At 40.3% G+C, this 16,580-nt stretch overlaps 1 protein-coding gene across 1 annotated transcript; it reads left to right on the top strand.

Moving 5' to 3' along the window:
- Positions 1–592: 592 nt before the first annotated feature.
- Positions 593–2,325, top strand: LOC122006446 (uncharacterized protein At4g06744-like). The gene has a single exon (XM_042561949.1). It carries the CDS (start codon positions 844–846, stop codon positions 2,167–2,169), a length of 1,326 nt encoding a protein of 441 aa, XP_042417883.1. The 5' UTR covers positions 593–843; the 3' UTR covers positions 2,170–2,325.
- The last annotated feature ends 14,255 nt before the right edge of the window (positions 2,326–16,580 follow it).

The following is a 16,580-nucleotide window of genomic DNA, read 5'->3' on the forward strand; positions in this document are numbered from 1 at the left end:
TAAATAAGATAGTTAATGTAAATATTTTTTAAAATTCTATTTAGGAAAATTGATATAGATGCTTAAAAAAAATTATCATTAAAAAACATTCAAATGCTATGGAATATTTTTTTTAAGTCAATAATAATAATAATAATTTTCTCAAGTGGGCTGTAGCTATCCTTCCGCATGATTTTCACCTCCATAAATATATAAATATGCAGTAGCCAAGTAACTGGATTAGTTGCAGCGGTTGGTGGCCTGGGGAGTCCACCACTAAACCACTCGCTTCCACAACACAGACGTTGTGCTCATGGACCAGAAACTTAAGGCACCCCTCCGCAGTCCACATTCCAAGCATAGTCGAACCTGTTGATCAAGTATAGTCTAGCTTAATAATACAAATGTAAACGCACCAAAAGGCAGCCCACCGAATGCGAATTGTGAGGAAAAAGCAAGGCCGCAATAGAAAGACAGAAGCTTATTTGTATATTCATCGGCCAATCCAAATGCCACTATTGGAAAGATGGAGACAAGACCTTTGTGAGTAGGACCTCACTAGCCACCCATCCTCGCATGCTTTGCCTTGTTATTTCTGGTCAACTCCTAGCTCGTGTAGCTTGAGATGCACAGCCATGGAAAGAGAGAACGGCAGTTCTAACTTTTACCTCTGTTGTTGATTAAGTCTACTGAAAGTTCTGCAGTGGCCATTTGGTGCAAGAATCTATGGAGCCTCCGTAGAAATCGCGTTCGATAATCATTACTCACCGTTCTATAAATTAGTAGTCTTCCTGCACTGCCTGCGCCACCATATCGCCGCCTCCACCATCAGCCGCATTGTGCCGAACACTTGGCAGGCACGCCATGGCCACCTACCGCATTACATTAAGTGTCCTGCTTCTGTCGCTCGCCCTGCTCTCTCCCTTCCTCCTCCCGTCGCATGCTCAACCTCCCCAGTGCGGATGCGAAGCTCCGGCGCCGGCGCCGGCGCCTTCGGCCTCCATCCTCAACCCGGACCCGGACTTGTTCCTCAATCGCAAGCAGTACCTCGCCTACCTCGTCATCCAGCTCTTCAAGCTCACCATCACCTGCGACCCCCAGAACGTGACGGCCTCCTGGGTCGGCTTCCGTCCCTGCGCCACTTACCAAGGCTTCTACTGCGAGGCGCCCCCCAACTCGCCGGAGACGCCCACCATCGCCTCCGTCGACTTCAACGGCTTCCGCCTATGCGCCCCCACCCTCGTCGGCTTCCTCGACCAGCTCCCAGACCTCGCGCTCTTTCATGCTAACTCCAACAACTTCTCCGGGCCCGTTCCCGACCTCACCGGCCTCCCCTTTCTCTACCAGCTCGACCTCAGCAACAACGACCACTCCGGCGCCTTCCCCGCCGACCTCCTCCCTCTCGCCAATCTTTCCTTCCTCGACATCCGCTTCAACCGCTTCGTCGGCACCGTCGCCCCCGCCATCTTCTCCCTCGGCCTCGACGCCTTCTTCCTCAATAACAACCTCTTCAACCAGCCGCTCCCGGAGACCCTCGGAAGCTCACCGGTGGCGTACCTCACGCTGGCCTACAACGGCTTCACCGGCCCGATCCCACGTTCCATCGGCAATATGTCGAACACCTTGCTGGAGGTTCTCTTCTTGGGAAACAAGCTCTCCGGCTGCCTCCCTGTCGAGATCGGGCTTCTGGGGAACATCACCGTGTTCGACGCCGGGGATAACTACCTCACCGGGAAGATCCCTTGGGCGTTCGGGTGCCTGCGCAAGGTGGAGCAGCTCAACCTCGCCAGGAACCTGCTCTACGGCGAGGTGCCGGACGCGGTGTGCCTGCTGGCGAAAACAGGGGAGGGCAATTTGGCGAATTTGTCGCTGTCCGGGAACTACTTCACCTCGCTGGGGCCCGCGTGCTGGGAGCTGATAAAGAACCAGTCGGCGGTGGGGGTGATCGACGTGAGGATGAACTGCATCAAGTGGCTGCCGGATCAACGGCCGTGGGAGGAGTGCCTGCGGTTCCTGTGGACACCGAAGCCACACTGCCCGCCGCCCTTCCTCCACGTGCCGTGTAGGTTGGACAAGTGGGAACCGTGGAAGTGGTACCCGAGTTGGCCGCCGCAGCGGAGATCTCCGGCCACCGGAGCGAAGTCGGGATACGTGTCGTATAACATGCTGCATGAACCTCCCAAGAAATAACTCGTTATCAGTTATATCTACAGGCAATCTCTGCACGAGTGAAACTCGATTAATCAAGTGTATTTTATGTATGAAAAAGTAAAATATATATAAATATTGCTGGAACTGGAACTGATCAGTATTTTGAAAGGAATCGATCAAAATGAGGTATGTTATTGGTGTTTGAAGGAAGATCATCGAACGGATTTTTCAAATTCCAACCAAAATCTTTCTTGATGATTAGTGGGAGAGGAAAGTTGCACCTGCCTTCTCGTGGGCACTACGTCGCTACGTCGCAATGCTGATTCTAGATAATGCAAATTGATTTGTTTTTTTCTTTTTGCAAATCGTGTCAAAAATCCGTACACAATTGTGGGCATGTTTTTTGTTTTTGAAACCTTTGACCGGTTCGATATTTCGAATCCAGATTGACAGAAGGTGGTTCGTTGTTAAAAAAAATTACATGTTTAACCGTTTACAGTCTTCTAAATTTTGCTGACATTGTTTTTTGGTTTTTTTCCTAAGAGCTGGTCTTTATACAGCACGGTTCTTTGATCCACAAATTACAAATCAAACGATCATCCACTTTATAAATTAATCCAGTTTTGATAAATCTCATCACTTACTTAAATAAATAAAGCCCATCATAATCCACTAATTATAAATAGTAGATCATCTTCTAATCCATAATTTACAGATCAGAGAATCCCACCTGATCTTTATATCATTTTAAACACAAATGATATCTATTTTTCTTTTAAAAAGAATCCCCCTTCTCAATTAGTGGTTGCACCAATTCAGAGCAGTATCCGCTTTGATAATACTTGTTGGATCATAAAAGTCGCTAGAGGGGGACCAAGAGGTTGAAGTACTCTCCCTTGAGTCAAGCACATGAATTACAAATTGGCTCATATGAAGTGCAAAGATTTAGCCACATTGAAGTGGTCAACTTGGCAGCCAATGAATTTCCTCAAGTGGACCAAGAGGTTGAATTGGACACTCAAATTGGTGAGGTGGACCAAGCTGTGAAAGACATTTTTGCTGATCAGGCTTCTAATCTCAAAGAAGGTGCTGAGGTGGATGAACAAGGTAGCAACGTGAAGGAGGCTATTGGTGAGCCTACCAACATGAAGGATGCTACACCAACGGAGGGAGTGTTGTTGAATCCAATACCGGTGGCTAGAGATGGTGATAATCAGAAGGATGGGTCGTCGGATGTTGTTCCACCTACCCAACCGGCACAGGCGACGCAAAAGAATAAGACTTGGGCTAGATTATTCAGAAACAATCGGAAGCCAACATCAGGTGTGTCTCTGGAGTAATATGAAGCTAAAGGTGAGAGGCTATCGTTTGATTTTGATAATATCAATGGCATTGAAGACACCATTAGTTTTTGTCTTGTTAGTTGTTTCATGGGTCAACATCCGGGAAGAAATGGAGTCTATACAATTGTCAATCAATGAAGGGTTCCCTACAAATTTTTTATGCACAAAAGTGGGTGGATGGTCTACCATTTTGATACAAAAGAGGATCGGGATGGTGTTTTGCAAGGTGCCCCTTATTTTACTTTTGGAATCCCCATCTTCTTGAAGATTATGCCAAAGTGTTTTCTCTTCCATGAGGATAGCCGACTAGTTCCAGCTTGGATTCAAATCCATGGGTTACCACCAGATTGTTGGTCACAGAAAGTACTGAGTATGATTGGTTCAGAGATAGGGAAGCCTCTATACACAAATAACTTGACGCGATCAAGGGAGCGATTGGAGTATGCTCGTCTCTTGGTGGAGGTTTCGATCATTAGGGATAGATTTTATGAAGTTCCAATCACGTTACCTACTGGAGCCCAGGTTGATCTCAGGATTGTTTATGAAATGTTGTCTGAATATTGTGAAGTTTGTAAGAAGATTGGTCATCGAAAAGAAGACTGTCGGGGTGCATCTCAATCAAATATGAATGTGCCTCGTGGAGGAAGGTCGAGGTCCAAATCAGCGAGTCACTGGGGGAGAAGGAGATCGTAACCGAGATACAGAAGTCGAGCAAGGCAAACCAACCAACAACCGCAAAATGTGAAGGAACTGGCGACACAGAATGAATTGACAATTGTAGTGATGCAGAGTCCTAGGCCCGTGGCGATTGAACCTCTCTTAGATCATGAAGAGGTAGGTGCGCAACACATACATCATGTAGAGGTGTCGAGTGCAAAAGAGGAGTTGTCTGCTATACCGGAGGTTTCAAGTAGCAAGGAGGCCTCTTCCTCTTTAGCGGATCATCAGTCCCAAACGGCCAGTAGTGATGCAAATCGATCCTCGGCAAAATCAACTCCGGCTATATATGTGACACTAGGGTCTTCTTCTTTAGCATCTTCTTAGGCTGATTCCATATGTAATAAAGGGAAAAACAAGGAAGTGATTGACAATACAGCGCCCCCACAGATTGGACGACAACAACGGGGCCGAGCAGCCCGATCGGGAGGTGTAAAATGAAGGTAGCTGCATGGAACATTAAAGGCTTTCACAAGTCCCTAAACCATGGGGGGTGTACCACCTCCTCAAACAGAAAAATATTCAAGTGATGGCATTATTGGAGACGAAGTTGGATGGCAATTCTCTTGATCCTATTATGCATCGGCGGTTTTCATGTATGGGTCATGTTCATAATTTTGATATATCTAATCATGACCGTATACCGCTTCTTTGGGATGCACACAGAGTTGATATGGATATTCTCTCGATATCTGAGCAATTCATTCATTGTCGGGTTCGATGTCAGGTTACTGGGAGGGATTTCTTAGTGACATTTGTTTATGACCTTCACTCCATTGTTGCTTGAAGATCGTTATGGGAGGCTCTTACAGATCTTGGGGAGTCCATTTCGGAACCATAGTTGATTCTTGATGACTTTAATTCTATTATATCGGCATTGGATATACTAGGGGGCTCTCCAGTCACCAATTATGAAATACGGGATTTTCAAATTTTTACTCAAGTTTACGGTTTGGTGGATCTTCGCTCCATTGGATGTCGGCTCACTTGGACCAATGGTACGATTTCTTGTAAATTGGATAGAGTTTTGGTGAATTCTTTTTGGTTATTGGTAGATTTCAATGATTATGCGGAGTTTACGACGCACGAGTGTCTTTCGGACCACTCTTGTACCATCTTACATACTCTAGCGAAAGATCAACCTCCAAACCGACCTTTCAAGTTTCTTAATATGTGGTCACTCAAAGAAGGTTTCACCGAGCTTGTGTTGGACTCTTGGTCGGCGCCGACTATTGGGAATGCTCAATTTATTCTTTAAGCAAAGTTGACTCGTTTGAAGAGTAGGTTGAAGGAGTTAAATAAAAATCATTTTGGGCACATTTCAGAGAAGGCGTGGAAGAAGGTCACTCTACTTACGGAGGCGGAGAAACAGTTTTATCAACAACGTGCGAAGAATGTTTACTTAAGAAGCTCTGACAAGTGTACTAAATTCTTCCATGATGTGGTGAAATGGAATAATAAGAGAAATGCAATTATTACATTCACAAAGTATAATGGGGAGCAAACATCAAGCTTGGGTGAAGTGGCGGATGAATTTGTGGGCTTCTTTCATGATTTACTTGGGCAAAAGGTGGCGTGTAACCCTATGGACAGCGGTGGACTTCCTAGAAGAAAACTCACTCTTGGTCAATCTGAGGACTTAATAAAGTCAGTGGAGGTGGAGGAAATTAAAACCGCCTTATATGACATCGGGAGCGACAAGGTACCGAGTCCGGATGGATATGGAGCGAAATTTTTCACTTCATCTTGGGATATTGTTAGATCAGATTTTATTGCAGCTGTTCAAGAGTTTTTTCTGAGTGGTGAGCTCCACAAACAGTTGAACCACTCATTGATATCCTTGGTGCCAAAGGCGGACCATGCCTCGAGAGTTACAGATTACCGGCCTATCTCCTGTTGCAATGTGTTCTACAAGGTCATTGCAAAGGTATTAGCAGGAGTATTGGGGGACTTGTTGGATCCGGCGCAAGCTGCTTTTGTGAAAAAGTGTTCTATTGGTGATAACATTAATCTCACTCAAGAGTTGCTACAAAAGAATGCGCGCAAAAGAATATCCCCGAGATGTATGATCAAGGTTGATTTACAGAAAGCTTTTGATAGTATATTAGGAATTTCTTATGGAGGCTCTTGTTGGTTTTGGTTTTCCCCAACAATATTACGGATGGATTAGGGAGTGTGTAACTACGACCTCTTACTTTATTTCCCTAAATGGTGGTATCTATGATTTTTTTAGTGGGTGTCGAGGTTTAAGGCAAGGTGATCCCCTATCACCTCTACTTTTTGATTTGCGCATAAAAGTATTATCACGCAGGTTGCAGGTCGCTTCCTTGACGCTTTTTTTTCATTTTCATCCTATGTGTAAAGAGGTCAGCATCACACATCTTGCATATGCCGATGATTTGATGCTGTTTGCACGGGCGGATGAGTCCTCAATAAAAGTATTGGCAGATTGTTTAGAGGTTTTTGGCAACGAAGCAGGTCTTCGGGCTAATTCATTGAAGTCTCATATGTATATGGCAGGGATTGATGATAGAATGAAGGACCGACTACTCCAAATTATTGGGTTCCAAGAAGGAACATTTCCATTCCGGTACTTGAGATTCCACTAGCGGCGGAGAAGTTACGGATTGCAAACTATGGCCATTACTTGATTCTATTACAAAGAAGATTAATTCTTGACCAAAGCATACCTTATCTTATGCGGGGCGCTTGGAGTTGGTGAAGACGGTGCTTCAAGGAGTGAAGTGTTATTGTCTTTCTATCTCCTCATTCTTGGCAGGGTCATTGATAAGATCAAAACAATATGTCGTGCATTTGTGTGGTCTTCAAAGCATCCTCCTATTTCTTGGGTCACTTTATGTTTTTCGAAACATGAGGGTGGTTATGGACTTCGCGACCTTCATGCATGGAATGAGGCTCTTCTTATCAAGACACTATGAGAGATCCAAACTAATGTGAATTCGCTATGGGTAAGATGGGTGCACCATTATTATCTCAAAGGGGTCAATTTTTGGCAATGGGAGATCAAAGTCTCAGACTCTCCATTTATCAAAAGGCTTGTGGCCATTCAGAACAAAATCCAAGGGGCTACAAGTGGAAGTGAAGAGGCGAACAGATTGATGGTTGAGTGGTTTGCGACGGAAAAAAATGGGACTGCAAATGCATATGGTCTCTTTATGCCGAGAGGTCCTGAAGTGGCATGGGCATTATTGGTTTGGAGGCCGGAGATTATGCCAAAGCACAGCTTCATTCTTTGGTTACTTGCCCATGGGAGGCTACAAACAACCGATAGAATGTCATATGAGGAAAACAAGACATGTGTGTTTTGCTAAGGTCAAGATGAGTCGAATGATCACTTGTTCTTTGAGTACCCTATCACATGTGCTCTTTGGAACAAGGTGAGAGGTTGGCTAGAGATAAATCATGAAATTAACTCAGTGGTAGAGTTATTTCACATTCTTGGCCAACACTACAAAGGTGCAAGTCGGAAAATGAAAGCTCGGTATTTTGGAGTTTCTAGTATGATATATGTTCTGTGGGAAGCTCGCAACAAATATCACTTTGAAGAAATGGTTCCTGATATCGATAAGATGTTGCGGAAAATTCAAATTAATGTTTATCGATTTGTGGACTTATGCAGAAGTTGAAGTGGATGTTGCCTGTGAAGAGTTTGATGTCTGTGTTTTTGTTGCTGCACATGCTGTCCGTGGTTTTGAGACCACATCTATTGTCCGTGGTTTGGAAGTCCGTGGTTTTGATGCTTCAGCTCCTGTCTGTGTTTTTGAAGATTCATATACTGTCTGTGGTGTTGTAGCCTCAAGGCTTGTGTGTGTATATGCAAGTTACGTTGAGGACTTGAGTGCATGTAAGCAAGTCAAGTTGTTGACTTGTGCATGTCTTGTGATTGGTGGTGAGAGGCAAAATCTTGACTTGTGAGAGGATGTGTGTTAGGGACATGGGAGACGATGGTGAATAGATTCACCATAATTGATCTATCTAGTCCGCAGCAAACAACTCGTGGTAAAAACAGTGTCAAATCCGTTGATGGTTGAGGCTTTGCCAAAAAGCCAGGAGGGTGAATAGATCCATCATAATAATCTATCTAGTCCGCAGTAAACGGTTCGTAGTAAGGACAACACCAAATTCGTTGATGGCTGGGGTTTTGCCAAAAAGCCCAGGAGAGTGCATAGGTCTACCAAAAAAGACCGATCTAGTCCGCAACAAACGACTCGCAATAAATACATGATAAATCCGTTGATAGCTGACCACTTGCTAAAAGTGGAAGACGACCTATGACGGGATGCTTTTTGTTTGGAGTTCACCTTTTCTTCCAATCCAAGGTGTGCAGGAGCTTTTGCTTGCATCTGTGGATGGATGTGTTGTTGTTCATGCTTTGAAGCCACTAATCATGCAATTGCTCATGCCCGTGCTTTGCCATGACCGAATATCACTTGCTCCACACTTTGATTCTGCTTTGATGTCATTGTTTGATTCTCTTTTGTGATGCATGTCATGGTGTTGTGTGATATTGTGTGAGTGTGTGATTGGTGGTTGGATTGACTTTATTTTATGTTTGAGATGGAGTGAGTTGCATTGAGTGCATATCATGTAAGTGAAATGTGTGATAGTCAAGGGGTTTACCTCGACTGTAGAGGATAAATTCCAAGTTATGATGTATGTTTTGACATTTGGTTTGAGAGTATTTACTCTCGAATCAGTTTTATACATGTACCTATTTCCATGAAAGTCGTTAGAGGGAGGGGGGGGGGGGGATAGCGATCGAAAAATTCGTAGCGAGATTTAGTACGCAGCGGAAACAAATGAAAAGACAATGTGACATGAACCAGTTTTACTTGGTTCGGAGTCTTCGTCGACTCTTACTCCAAGGCCCGTAGTCGTCGAGTACTTTCGTTGGGTAATTCACTAGTAGTTCGCAGAAAGTTACAAATGTAAGTATAATAACTTAAAAGAGAGAATACCGACAACAAATAAAGGAAAGAAAACTTTTAGCAGTACGTTGTCGAAGAAGTTTTGCAGAGTCGCAAAAGCACAACGCAGTAGAGCAGTCGTTGGAAGACGTTGTTGTATTTTGCTCCAGGGCGAGACCTTCTTATATAGGATGCTCCGGGAGCTCGGATCCTTTCCGGGCGCTCGGACCATGACGTAGGTCCGGCCAACCAGCGCGCTCCATGTTGCGATGCGATAAGTCTTTGTCTTTCGGGCGTCCGGATCGATTTCGAGCGCTCGGAATCGATCCGAGCGCCCGAACCACCATCTTCTAGAAAGTCCTCCTACAAGAAAATATTGGTTCGAGGTAAAATAAAAGTTATACTACCCTACAAAACAAAAGTTAGCACAAATATAATAAAAGAGTAGTAATTATATTCCGTCTCACTGAGACCGGAATCTAGTCACGATCTCAACTTAGATTTTCAAAATTGTTCTAAGTTTGATCGACGCCTACTGTTCCCTCAAACGGGGAACACGTCCTCACCAAGTCACTCCCCTCCAGTGACTTACCTTAACTTACCTGCCAGACGTCCGGTCAGTTCGTCGACCCGTTTGGACTTAGTGTCAGCTATAAGGTCAGCTCGTCGACCTAGCTGGACTTCGTACCAACTATCAGGTCAGCCCGTCGACCTAACTGGACTTCATGCAGCTATTAGGTCAACCCGCCGACCTAGCTAGACTTCATGCCAACTAACAGGTCAGCCCGTCGACCTAGTTTGTCTTCGTGGTAGCTATCAGATTAGTCCGTCGACCTAGCTGGTCTTCATGTCATATATCAGGTCAGCCCGTCGACCTATCTGGACTTCTCCTGCACACTCAATCAGAGTGTTAGATCACAACTAGACTAACTTAACCTACTTTGTCATCCATTAAAACCTGAGTTAGACCGTTCGTGCTAACCGCACCAACATATATATCTGGCTACAAAATACATATTGTTGGGTTTTTAAGTTGATTTTATATATGAATGTGGGTATATTTTTCTTTAAGTATGGAAATAATGTGTGGAATTATTATTCAAATATTATCATATTATGATGCTACTTTCATATCTATCCATATTTTATGTATTTCTTTTCCTAAATCTCCTGGAAGTTTGCTAATGAGTCTTTTTTCTAATTATGGGTTACAATAGTTTCCTGAGACTGCTGTTAATGCTAAGAAGTTATTACAAAAATGTTTAATCCAATTCCAACTAAAGAGCTGCAATTGTTCTAAATCTAGCATTGTTTCTCTTTGTTGTATGTTTAATCTTATATTAACATCTCTCGCAATAAATAACCTATAAATTGTAGAGCAAAAATTAAGTATGTTATTTTCTTGTGAAGCAATCCTTATTACTTCCTCGGAATAAGTGGTTTTATAGGCTTCCCATGCTGCTCTAGCAACATCACCTAAGTAATTTTCTCCTACTCTTATCATGGCTTCACCTATTTCTATATCTAGTTCATGTCTGCCTTGATAATCTCTTTTCACAAAGATTATCTACCATTTTAAATAGGTATCATGAAGTTGTGGATTATCACATTCTCTAATATTTAGTAAGACTAAATTTTTACTAAAGTAAATAATTTTATGTGGTCTTCTTTTTCCTATTGTTCGCAACAAAGGATTGTTATTAGTTGTTGTGGAAAAAGATATCTACATATCTCCACAATGGTATGATATTACCTCTCATGTCAATGGAGATATCATCCCCAAAATGTCTCATGTCAATGGAGATATCATCCATCCTTTAAACCCATGATCTTTATCAAATCTTTCCAATGTGAGACTTTGATTGAACTCCAACAATCCTCTCCTCAAACGAAGGACCACAATTACTCTTATGGTCCGGGCCTTCTCGCGAGCATCTGGTCACCCTGACCTGCTTAGGCCTCCCCGCGATCCTCGCGAGTATCATGTCACCCTGACATGCTTCGGAACCTTTCCCACAAGCATCTGGTCATCCTGACCTATTTCGGACCTCCCGGTAAGCAGCTGGATCCGGTCAATCTTGACCTGCTTTGGGTCTATCCGCGAGCATCCAGTCACCTTAACCTGCTTTAACCCTCCCTGCGAGCATTCAATCACCCTGACCTACTTGCCTCCCCGCAAGTATATGATCACTCTGACCTGCTCCAGACCTAGACCTGACCACGGTTCGGAACCGACAGTTCGACGGTTCGGAACCGACGGTTCGACGGTTCCAGGCAGGTCGACCCTTAACCTTAACCGCCCAAGACGGTTACGGTTCACGGTTCAGAACCGCCGGTTCACGGTTCGTCACGGTTCGCCACGGTTCAAGATTAATATGTTAAAAAAAATTAAAAATTAAAAATTAAACAAAACATTAAAAATTAGAAATTAAAATTTATTGAAAAAAGGGCTTGCACTTATTTAAGTTGCCTACGTATCCCTTTAGGGGAATCAAAGCCCACGTAGTTCTTTTACATTTTTATCCTTTTACATTTTCATTCACTTCCATTTTTTGTTCCTGTCGTATTTGTTCCTTCAGTATCAAAATCTTCAACTTCGTCATCTGAAAGTTGCATTCCTTGGATTCTTTTCTCCGCTCTGGTCCAATCGTCCAGTAATGCTTGGACTTCCAATGAGTCGGGAGACAAAGTTGATCGTCGTTCATCTAATATGTTGCCGCCGGCACTGAACGTCTGCTCCACAGCAACAGTTGACACTGGACAAGCTAAAATTTCTTTTGCGATCACGGAGAGAACGGGAAAGCTTTGAGCCTTCTGTGACCACCACTTTAAGATATCGAAGTTTTCGCTATCTGCTTCATTAAAATCAAAAGAAGTCGTAAAATAATTCTCAAGTTCCTATGTGGAACTTGAGGATCCCCGTGGACGTTTTGTCCGTTCTTTTAATAAGAGTTGTGCTTTTGTAAGTTTTAAATTACTACTAGTAGTTTGTTGAATTTCAGAAATATTAATTTGTGTTCCATATTTTGCATAATATTGATTATAAATATCATATAAATAAATTCTAACATTATATATAATATTAAGGAGGGGAAGAAGAATCTTTAATTGGAATTAAAGCGTCATAATATAAAGTTAACATTTCTTGTAAAACTTCTAATTTAAATCTAGGATCTAAAGCAAATGCAATTAAATAAATTTCAGGAATTAAATAAAAATATTTTTCCCATTTAGTTTTCATAGCTAAGATGCAAGGAGATAAAGATTCATTATTAATATGTTCATTTAAAACTAATACTATATTAGAAAAATTTTCTAAAACTAATTGAGCAGTGGGATAATAAACACCGGAAAGTTGTTCGGTTGCATCATTAAATACTTTTAAAATTTCACAAATACTACTACAAATATTCCATTGTTGTGAAAATAAATATATATTAGTATTAGTATTTTGTGCAAAAAATGAACATAATAATTCTTTATATTGAAATGAATCTTGTAATAATTGGTATGTTTAATTCCAACGTGTTGGTACATCACGTGGAAATTTTTTAGGTCTCATTCCATTAATTTTACAAAACCTACCTCATTGTTTCATTATAGATGGATGAGACTATAAATAAGAAATTGCAATTCTAATTGGTTTAATATAACTTTCTAAAATTTTTAAACCATCTTGAACACATAAATTTAAAACATGGCATACACAATGAATATGAAAAAATAAACCTCCAATAATAGGTTGACAAACAAATTTTAGATCATCTATACAAGCGGTATTAGAACTAGCATTATCTAATGATATTGAAAATATTTTATGAGTTAAACCATATTCTTCTAAAATTAAACATAATAATTGTGCGATATTATGAGCATTATGTGATTCATCAAAAACTCTATAAGCTAATAATCTTTTTTGGAGATTCCAAGAGTTATCGATCCAATGGCAAGTCACATCCATATACGAATGTGTTTGCCAATGATCACTCCAAATATTGGAACATAAAGAAACTTTATTATCTAATTTACTAAATTCATCAATTAAATTCTTTTTTCCTTGTTTTACTATTTTTTTAATTGTACGAGTAAGTGTAGTCCTAGGAACACGTTTAGCACATGGATTAAGAGATTCTTTACAAAAATCTTCAAATGTGCATTTAGATCCAAAACTAAAAGAAAGATGTTCTACGGAAACAAATTTAGCTAATGATTCTCTTAATTTATTATCCGAATATAAAAATAAACCGGAATCGGTACTACCGCTAGTTGAAGAAAATCTTGATAATTGTGTTTGAGAACGGTCGAGTCCATATTCCGTCGGGTGCTTCGTTTCTACATGTCGTTTCAACGACCCATAGCCGCCGCCGGCTTGGAATTTGTATGAAGCATTGCAGTGCTTACATTTTGCACGCATTTCTCCCGACGGAAGAGTGACCTTCTCAAAATGTTTAGTAAAAATAGAAGACTTTAGAGGAGGAAGTTCCCGAACCTTAGAAGTAATTACATCGGTACTTCCTTGTGTTTCGGGTATCGGATTCGGAAGATGCTCGATCTCATCATTGGTGGATTGAATGTTGGGGTCCTCCTCCCGCGGATTCATTATTTGTTTTCCCTTCCGAGCTCGAGATGATGCACCTCCCCGACCTCCTTCCATTGTAATTAAAAATTGAAAATGAAAGCGTGTAGAGATTAGAGAATACGAAAATGAGATTAAGAGTAGAGAAGATGTGTGTGAAAACTGATGAAATGAGTTCTCTATTTATAGAGTTTTGATAGTAACAGACACTAAATTATAGCCATTGATCAAAAAATGGTCAAATGATCCTAACCGTTGAAAAAAAATACCCAAAAAACCCTCCCAACGGCTATGAACCGCCGGTTAACCGGCGGTTCAAGCCGTTTAAAAGAAAAAAAAATTTGTTTACGGCTGAACCAATGAACCGGAACCGGAACCGGCCCGGCAACTTGCCGGGCCGGTTCCGGTTCGACCCGGCGAACCGGGTCAACGGGCAACCGGCCCGTTGACCTGGTTACGGGCCCGGGCTGGGTCCGAGCCAGACCCGGCCCGGGGTCGGGTCTATCCAGACCTCTCCGCAAGTATCTGGTCACCTTGACCTATTCCAGGTTCCCCACGAATATCCGGTCACCCTGATCTACTTCGAACCTTGCCACGAGCATTCAGTTACTCTGATCTGCTTCGGACCTCCTCGCAAGCATCCGATCACCCAGACTTACTCCGGGCCCACCCTCAACTTCGTTCAAAGTCGTACCCGCATGGCATCTGGTCTGGACCATGACTCTGGTACCATTTGTTGTGCCCAAAGGATGTCCACATATCTCCACAATGACTTGATATTGTCCACTTTGGGCTTAGGCCCTCATGACTTTGCTCTTGGGCTCTCCTCAAAAATGTCTCATGCCAATGGAGATATCATCCATCCTTTTAACCTCATAATCTTTACCAAATCTTTTCAATGTGAGATTTTGATTGAACCCCAACATTATTATACAGAGTAATCTTTGTTCTTGGAGGATGTGCTTCTCCATAATCCATAATTCTCATAGAAAATTCAAGATATCTTACTTATAAAGGTTGTGGTCTGAAATTACTAGTGCTACTAGATTCAGCTGGATTCATTAGGTTTACGGTTGAGAAGTAATTTTTCTTTTTAGCAATTATATTATGGTCTTCATTAAAATATAACATCCAGTCAAGTTCTAATTTATGGTATAAAAGGTTAAAATTTTTCTAATTTTATTAAATCTTCTTCAATGAAATAGGTGGCTATTTCGAATGAGATGTAAACATATTCATTTAAGTCATCATAAAATAATAGTTAGCCTCATTATTCTGGCTTGTATGATTTGACTGTCTATTGTATTCTATATTCATTAAGTTCATATTAATTTGATTATCTTTATGATCGTCTTCTTGTGATATTAAGGGTTTGTAATTATGAAATCTTACTATGGAACTACCATGTCTATCTTTATAACTAATAGATTCCTTTGGTTGTAAAGTTTGTGATTTAGTACTTAATTCCATATTAAGAGTCCAGTTCAATCCGACAAGTAGATTAGATGAAAAGTTTTTAGGTTTGAGGAAATAAATTCCTTTTGTAGTATGGATTTCAATAATATTAGTAATTTAAAATTTAAAACTATTATTAATATTGGTCATTATTTTTATTAGAAAAATTATGTCTATTTGAATATTATGCCTTTGAAAGTTTTCATATCCTCTAGTTTAAACTGAGATTTTAATATGTTCTATAAAGTCTGGAATAGTTATATTGAAGTTTGAACAAAATATATAATTCCTAAATTACTATTCATATCGACTTCAATAAGTCCAATAACGACTTTATCATTATCTGAAAATCTTGAGTCGTAAAGGACTATAAATACTTAGCTCTTTTGCTTTTTTTAGTAAGTTCTCTAAGACCAAACATAATTAGTCCTAAATGAATGTAATTATGTTTTCATTGAAAAAGTGTTTGTGCTGATTCTTCAGTCATACGTGTAAATCGTTCTTCCCCTCCATCTGGTAAATGAAATGATTATGTTCTGTGATGTCTATACAGTGCTGTACAAAAAGATAATAATCCTTGATTATATATCATTCTTGGATTAATGATATTTAATTATTCATTTAAAAATGTGTCTAAATTTTGTTCAATATCTATAGATTTTTATAATTGATAAGTAGCAATATTAATTGATGTTGATGATCTCTTAGGTATTATACATAAATGTCTATTTAGTTATCTTAAAGTTTGTAATTGTCAAAAAGAAAAAAAAAACCTTTAGTTTATGTTCGTGTGTGTAAATCTATTAGACAAGAGATCTTGGGGGTTGTATATGTGAGAAATTTATAGTCTTGATAATTATTTACTAAGATATTTATTTATATTTCCTAAAGCTTCTTTTACATCATTAGTTTGATTATTTTTATAAATATGATTTTCAAGGGTATATACATAATGTCATATTATCTGCAAACTCATTTAGTTTGATTATTTTTATAAATATGATTTTCAAGGGTATATATATAATGCTATATTACCTGCAAACTCATATGTGATCGTGCAATAGTAGATTTTTTTATATATCATGTCTGTGTAGTGGCAGATTTTTTTTTCGTTGTTTGATTATTTTATTTTCGATTAAGTCGTTTAGGATTTTAGTATTAAGTATTAAAAAAATCAAACCTACAAATTTTTTTAGGTGCACTGATGTGACATAAGAGTGATCAATTTTTTAAAAGATATATGAATTTTTAAATGTGGAGCTCATACACAAATTATAGGAAGATTTTTTTTACAGGGTGAAAACTCTGATTTTTTTTCTTTTTTCTGTGATATATAAAAAATATATAAAAACTCGATTTATGGAGAAGATTGGAGATGCCCTGTTCTGTAACACTTTAAACCAAATTAAAATATTTAAAAAACCAAATTAA

The sequence above is a fragment of the Zingiber officinale genome, chromosome 7B, assembly GCF_018446385.1.
Source record: "Zingiber officinale cultivar Zhangliang chromosome 7B, Zo_v1.1, whole genome shotgun sequence".
Lineage (NCBI taxonomy): Eukaryota > Viridiplantae > Streptophyta > Magnoliopsida > Zingiberales > Zingiberaceae > Zingiber > Zingiber officinale.

What these genes read in the sequence shown, in the direction of transcription:
- LOC122006446 (XM_042561949.1), top strand. Translation starts at nt 844, where the DNA reads ATGGCCACCTACCGCATTACATTAAGTGTCCTGCTTCTGTCGCTCGCC.